The sequence below is a fragment of the Mobula birostris genome, chromosome X, assembly GCF_030028105.1.
Source record: "Mobula birostris isolate sMobBir1 chromosome X, sMobBir1.hap1, whole genome shotgun sequence".
Taxonomy (NCBI): Eukaryota; Metazoa; Chordata; class Chondrichthyes; order Myliobatiformes; family Myliobatidae; genus Mobula; species Mobula birostris.
In genome coordinates this window covers 40,527,850-40,535,712 of record NC_092402.1, presented here as the reverse complement: position 1 = coordinate 40,535,712, position 7,863 = coordinate 40,527,850, and the positions used below count along the sequence as shown (strand labels likewise).

Genomic DNA, 7,863 nt, shown 5'->3' with positions numbered 1-7,863 from the left:
TTTTGTTTTTTTTTAATTTAAAAAAGGCAATGGGTGTGGAACAATCTGTGGCAACTGAAACAAACTGATCACTTCAGGTCAATGAGCTTTCATGAAAAAGATCTGAATATAACTATAGCTTCCTTTAACCTAAAGCTAAAAACTTTAACTTCTTAAACTTCAATTAAAATGAAATGGAATGATTAAATTTTGCTTAAATCATTAAATATGAAGATTATTAATCGTTACTATTTTTGAAGTTTCTTCTTCCTCTATTTCAATATCTGTACTATATTTGAAAGATACAAACGTATTTATCACAGACTGCTTGCAATATATCCCTACGTAGTTTGGTTTCACAATTTCAATGAAGATTGATTTTACTATGTGAAGATTTATTTTAAACATTAAGGAATTGTTACCGTTGAGAAGGAGGTACAGAAGCCTAAAGGCACAAACTCAGCAAGATGGAAACAACTACTTCCCCTCTGCCATCTGTTTCCTAAATGGAGATTGAATCCACGGACACTACCTCACTACTTTTTTTATTTCTGTTATTTTGCACAACTTATTTTAACTCAACTATTTATCAGATATATATACACTACATGTAATTCTGTTTTTTTCTCTATACTTATTTATCATGTATTTCATTGTACTGCTGCTGTGAAGTTAACAAAGTTTATGACATATGTTGGTGATATTAAATTTGATTCTGATTCTAATTCATGGGACCTTAAAATACAAAGAAACATAGAACATACAAAGAACTTGTAAAATCTTGGGTACAGTTTGGCAAAGAGTAATTTATAATCAATGTTCCCAGTTTATTGATATCACAAATGTTTACATTCCACTTTACCACATTTTCACCACATTATTATAGACAAGTGGATCTTTCAGCTGCACTGACAAAATATTATTCCCAGATCAAGGTCAAAAACAGCCAAACAATGCATTTTGAAAAATGTGCATAATGATCGGCGTATTTAATATTTTAAATTCCTTGCTAGATGTGTATTTGCTCAGTTTGGTCTTCCACAAATCCAGAGGAAAAACTGTACACGCATTCCATAAACTAATTGTTTCAGTTTGCTGAAGTCCTGGAAGCATTTCTTGCTCGAACGCCTTTTGCCTCTTCTTCCAAGTCATCCAAAAATCGTTCCTGAGATACAGAATAAAAAGTGTATCCATCTAGAGAGATTAAGGAAATATACTGTAGATACATCTGAAGGTATGTTCAAAATCCAAATCTGTGGCTAAAAAATCCTATGTATGATGCATTCAAAAATTAATTAGTAGTATAAAAAATCTATTTCATTGGCTAACAAGAGATAGAAAAATTAAAAAATTATGTAATTACAAAACTGGCCTGTAATGTATACAAAAGAAATAAATCATTGAAGCAACTTCACATTACTGGTATAGAGCTAATTAAATCTGCACTCTTTCTATGAATCTTTTAAATGACAGAACTTATTTATTTATTAATATGACTTCTCAATATTGAAGAATTGTATAACTAACCCCATTATCACATGGCTTTACTATTTACTGTCTAAATTTGCTTATCTTTCTCAAAACAAACCAATTTACATTTTTGTTCATTAAAATCTAAAGACTACTTAATCTAAATATGAACCTTGATGATATAGTCTGTTTCAGTTAAGATTTTCCCTTGTTTTGCTTATTATGAAATTATGTCCAGATGTGAAGTCCTAAAACAAGCTTCTGATGAACAAAGTTTCATTAAGCACCATGCTGCTGTCCATTCTATTATTAATTTCCTAATCATGCTCAGTCAGAGCACTACAGCACAGAAACAGGCCCTTCGGCCCATCTAGTCAATGCTAAACTGTTACTTGGCATAGTACCATCGACCTGCACCTGGACCATAGCTCTCCATGCCAAGCCCATCCATGTCCTTATCTAAACTTCTCTTAAATGTTGCAATCAAACCCACACCCACCACTTCCACTGGCACTAGCACAGGGGTTCCCAACTTGGGGTCCATGGGCCCCTTGCTTAATGGCGTTGGTCCATGACTTAAAACAGGTTGGGAACCCAAATAGTTTGTTCCACACTTGCACCACCCTCTGAGTCAAGTTGTTCCTCCTCAAGTTCCCCTTAAATACTTCACCTTCCCACAGGGAGGAGGTACAGGAGCCTGAAGACCCACACTCAACAATTCACGAATCCCCGAACACCACCCCAATATTCCTTTTGTTCTGTTGCACCATTAACTCTGTCTTTATTTATACTGGCTCTCCTACTTTACTGCAACCAATTTCCTGTACAACTTAAATAGACTTTACTTTATTCCCTTTGCCAAGCAAGTTTTCAACAACAATATCCCGCCTTCAACACAAATTCTGAAACACACATTCCTATTGATTTGTGTAAAAATATCTACCAGGAACAAAGACCCTGTCCCTTATCCTAGACAATGGTGGAAACTCACAAAATGCTCAAGTTTTCTGTGTTCCATCTTTTTTAAATAAACAAAACTGAAATATATAAACAATCATTAAAATAAACAATTTGGAAAACAGCACAACAATTCTAACAACATACACTTGTCTTTATAGATCGGGGCATGGAATATTAAAGATTGGCATATTGTGTTGCAACTTAACAAAAAACTGGTTAGACTACATTCAGAGTGTTGTGTGCAGTTCTGGTTACCACATTGTACAAAAGATACAGAGATTCTCATTTTGATTATGGGGAAAGATGGGAATAGGCCAGTCAAGTGACCTCAGCAGAGGCCAAGAGTTTCAAACAGCTGATATCAACACTCATACAGATGAAACAGCTTCCATAACAATATTAAATTCAGAAGTCCAACATACATACATACATTTGTTTTTATGAACAGAAGCAGATCCCCCTCCTCTCTCTCCACTTCTAGTAATTGTTCTTAATTGATGGCATTCATTACTATTTTTCTGTATTTTCTGACTGATAACCAAAATGAAACCCATTATTTGGGAATAATTTCTGTACAAGAAATCTTAAGCGGCATAGAGAGGGTAAATATTCAGAAATTTTCCCCGTGGTTTCAGAGAATTTGAGGGGAAAGATTTTATTACATAGAGAATAGTTGACATCTGGGATTTACTACCTACCAGTGGCAGAGGTGGAATCAGATAGTCAAAGTCATACTTTATTGATCCCAGGGGAAAGTGGTTTTCGTTACAGTTGCACCATAAATAATTAAACAGTAATATGTAAATTATGCCAGGACACAATTACCACGTTTTAACAGGCACTTGAAAAGGCACAGCATAGGAGATATGACCTAATGTGGGCATATGGGATTGGTGTACAAGGGTAAAGAAGTTGGCATTTCCATGGCTGGTGGGCAGAAGGGCCCATTTCTGAGCTGTACAACTGTCACTCTATAATCCTGACATTGTCTGTTATTATCTCTGCCAGCAAGTGCAGCAACAAAATGAGCCCTATTATCTACCTAACTACAGGCTGGTAAAGTTATCTTCCATTAATAATGGAAATTGCTCCTGAATGTTTTGTAATTAAGTGTGTTTAATTACAAAGCCCATTATGTTCATTCTGCTCCAAAGAAATTTGTGCCTCCAGCTCATCAGTTTTAAATGCATAAAACTCATTTTAAGCTCGTCTACAAAGCAATTTTTTAATCAATTCCTGTTATACCTTTTCCTATATGCTTCACCATTTTAGTCATTTCTTCTTGTTCCCTAACCTATGCACCCTGCCTACATCACTTGTTATGTTCCTAGCAAGCTAATCACAGCTGTGGCTCAATGGGTCACACTCTCACCCTGTAATGAGAATATTGTGGGTTCAAGTGGAACTGCATGTTTAGTGTTGGTCTCTTTGGATATTTCCCACTCAGATGGGCCTAATATATCTCTCAGCACTAATTTGGAAAGTAGCACAGGCATTATCATCAGTGCCCTGGCTAATACTTATTCCTAGTTAAAAACACCAAAATAGTTATCAACCAAACAATACTGGAAATACTCAGCAGGTTAGGCAACATCTACACAGTTAATGTTCATGTAACAGCCATAGACTCTAAACTCTAATTCCTTCCCTGAACTCCCTCACATCCTTTTGATATTTATAAGACATCTTTCTCTTTACAAACATCTTTTTAACATGTTTCAACCTTGTATCAGCTTTAAATTGCAAAGACAGAGAAAACACTAATTCTGGTGAGTTTGAATGACACAAGAGGTGGTGATGCCAGCTGAAAGGCGATCAACAAAGTAAGCCCAGAGTAGCTGTAAAGAAAAGGAAAGCGATGTAAATTGGAGGATTTTAAATACCTTGAGAGAAGAGAGAACCGAAAATTGAATACTGGAGAAGGGAGTTGCAAGAGTGGAAATAACTGATTATCTGAAACGATTGAATTCATCGTCAACTTGTGAAAAGGTATAAAATTATGAGTTTAAACCTAAGATCATCGTCACTTTGTTAGTCATGGGCTAACCTCAGTGTACAATGGAACTGACTCGGTGGCTGAATGACGTTTACGCAAAAAACCAGCTCACGGACACGTGCTTTAATTTCACTTTCCCATTCTTATGACAAACCGCACAATTTGATTTAGTCTTTCATACAAAAGTGTTGGGCAACAACAACTGTGTGAAACCCAGGCTAACTACATTCTTGCTAATGCGACTCATAATCAAACAAATTATAAGGATACAGATGCCCAAGACGATGGCTCCAATAGCTAAGCCCGTGATCACATTCCTTCCGCGCCGCTTCTGAAGATTTTTCTGCCATTGAGCCAGCTCTACTTTTCGCATAAACTCTAGCTGTTCTTGAGTCAAGTTATCTTTCTTCGGGTCGATACGCTTAGCAAATTTCGCGTCACCCGGTGAATTTCCTTCCGCCATGTTTCTAAATCACCAACGAAATGCGTATGCGGAAGGTCAAGTACGGAAAGTTGAAGAGCGGACGTCAAAACAGCAACGCGATTTATTCCCGGTCCACATTTTTCGCAATGTCTAAAGAAAGAACAGCGTGTATTCCGTTTTAGGCGTGAAGTGAACACAAAAACCAAAGCATTACACTCCTAGCTTTCGGTAATTGTGGAATAGAACATAATGAAAGAAATTTTTAACTGTGTGGAGGGAAATAGGATTAGCGTTTCTGGTCAATCAACGGTTGCTGATGTGAGATAATAACTTTTACTTTCCACTTAAAACTGTCTGATGCGCTGAATATTTACAACAATTTTCTCCTTTACTTTAGATTTATGCTGTTTAATTAATAAAAATGTCAAATATCAATAGTATAGAAAGGTCATAAATATATTGCAAAAATAAACGGGGCTTCTCTAGCTACTTTTGAGACATTCTCCTTTTGGTTAGAGGAGACACAAAAGAATGCAAATCCTGCAATCTGAAGCAACAAACTACAGGAACTCAGCGGTTCGAGCAGCATCTGTGGGAGGAAAGGAATTGTCCACATTTCGGGTTGAAACTGCATCAGAAACTTGCGCCAAAATCTAGATTGCTCGTTAGGTTCTGCAAAGGGCTGGGACATTTCTGATGTATTAATTGTGTCCTTTACCACTGTTGTGTATTTAGAATTTCAGTAATATCGTAAATATATTGTTTGTTTAAGCATTCTTTGTTGTTACATAATTCATTACAGTTTATATATAGAAGTATGTGAATGGCATAGGTCATTATGCCACCACTTTATAAGTGCGCACCTCACTAAGGTAGGAATAAAGTAGACACGCTTATCTGTGTTTTTCTTTCAATTAGTTTTATGGTTTGGAGTTACAAAGCGTAACAGAAGTAACAAGTAAGTTTTAAAATGAACCCGAGATGACCATCTACCTGTTGAAGCACAGCACATTTTTTTACATTACAAGGGGGATAGAGAGACAGACAAGTTAAATAAAAAGCCACAACTTTTTTGGAAGCGCAGCGAGATGGTACAGTTTTTTTAAAAGGCAAAAAAATGGACATAGTTCATGGGTCTATAACCAGTCAGCACCAGGTGATAATAATAATAAGTTTTAAAAAAACAGAAATGGGTGGCTACATTGGAAAGACAGATGTGTTCGGTTGCACAACAGATAACCGGATGATGTATACTGAATGAATTGAGCATTATTTTAAAGCAAATGGAATAGCTGATAAGAAACGAGTGCCAGTTTTGCTGAGTGCCATTGGTGGAAGAGCATACAGTTTGCTTAGAAGTTTAACTGCACCAACCAACACAGCCAGATGAGCTTTGCTGATATCATGAAAGTAATGCAGGAACTTTTAGAAACTAAACCATTGCAGAATGCTCTAGGTTTCATGAGCAGAATCAAAAGAAAGGAGAGTCCATTTCGGCTTATGTGATTCTCAGATCAGAGATGAGCTTAATGATGCACTGAGAGATCATTCAGTTTGTAGAATCTTGCAAGAAAGCAGTCAAAAACAGTTCCTAACTGAACGTTTGTGGACCTGGAAAAGTCTAGGTGATAACACTAGAAATCAAATTGACTTTATTACTATAGACCAAAGATTTAGAAACTCAGTGACTCAATGCAAAACATATCCAGGTGCAGACTGTAATAGTGACCATAACCCAATAGTATGTCATGTAAAAGTAAAACTTAAAAAACTAAAGAAGCAAAAACCTGAACAATCCCTTGACTACTTGCAATTAATTAAAGAAGAAAACTTAAGACAAAAATTTACAATTGAAGTAAGGAATAGATTTCAAAGTCTAGAAATAGAATCTGTTGAAGATGATAGCAATCATGTAGAAATGAAATTTAACTCTCTAAAGGATGCCTTGGTAGAATCAGCAAAGTCAGTGATTCCTCAAAAAGAAAGAAAGCACAAAGAATAAATGGATGACAGATGAAACCAAAAATCTAATGGAAGAAAGGAGACAGAAGAAAACAGATCCTATAGAATATAAATCCTTAGATTAAAAAAAGTTAAAAGCTTATGTCAAAAAGCCAAAGAAGAATGGTTAAACCAGGAATGTGAGCAAATAGAAAGAATCCCTATTACTGATCCAAAAAGGTTACATCAACAAATCAAGAATATCACTGGTAAAAAGCTCCTCTGTTCTTCAGGTGGATGTTTGAAAGCAAAGGACGGTACCATTATCATGGAAAAAGATGAGATTATGAACAGGCGGACTGAGTATATTCAGGAATTGTTTGAAGACGATCGAGGCGAAAAACCGGAAATTAAGAAAAACATTGAAGGTCCGAGTATTTTAAAATCTGAAGTTCGTAATGCAATAAATAAGATGAAGAAAGGAAAGACAGCAGGTCCTGATGAATTAGTAACAGAACAAATTATTGCCCTTGAAGATTATGGAATTGAAAACCTTACAGATTTAATCAATGACATTTATGAGACTGGAATAATACCAGAAGAGATGAAAAATTCAGTATTTATCATTCTTCCTAAGAAAGCTGGAGCAATAGAATTACATAAGACCATAAGTTTAATGAGTCATATCACCAAGATACTTCTAAGAATTTTGATGACAGAAGCTGAAAGTAAGATACAAGCTGAAATAGGCAAAGAACAATGTGGTTTTGTGAAAGACAAAGGTACAAGAAACGCAATATTGATGTTGAGGATACTATCAGAACGAGCTATTCAAGTGCAAAAAGATTTGTTTGTTTTATCGACTACCCAAAAGCATTTGATAAAGTGAAGCACAATAAGTAATTTGAAATATTACAGAAAACTCTAGATCTAGATTTGAAACACCTCTGCCTAATCAGAAATCTGTACTGGGAACAAACTGCCGCTGTAAGAATAGATGGAGAAGTGAGTCAGTTTACAAAAATCAAGAGAGGCATTAGATAAGGGTGTGTTTTCTCCCCTGATTTATTTAATGTGTACAGTGAAACAGTAT

The 7,863-nt window shown here is 35.7% G+C and overlaps 1 protein-coding gene across 1 annotated transcript; it reads right to left on the bottom strand.

The window, feature by feature from the left end:
* Positions 1-4,897, bottom strand: coa3a (cytochrome C oxidase assembly factor 3a). Its single transcript, XM_072248786.1, has 2 exons — positions 4,676-4,897; positions 1-1,173 (listed from the first exon to the last, which is right to left on the bottom strand). Exons 1-2 carry the CDS (start codon positions 4,866-4,868, stop codon positions 1,067-1,069), a joined length of 300 nt encoding a protein of 99 aa, XP_072104887.1. The 5' UTR covers positions 4,869-4,897; the 3' UTR covers positions 1-1,066.
* Between the last annotated feature and the right edge of the window lie 2,966 nt (positions 4,898-7,863).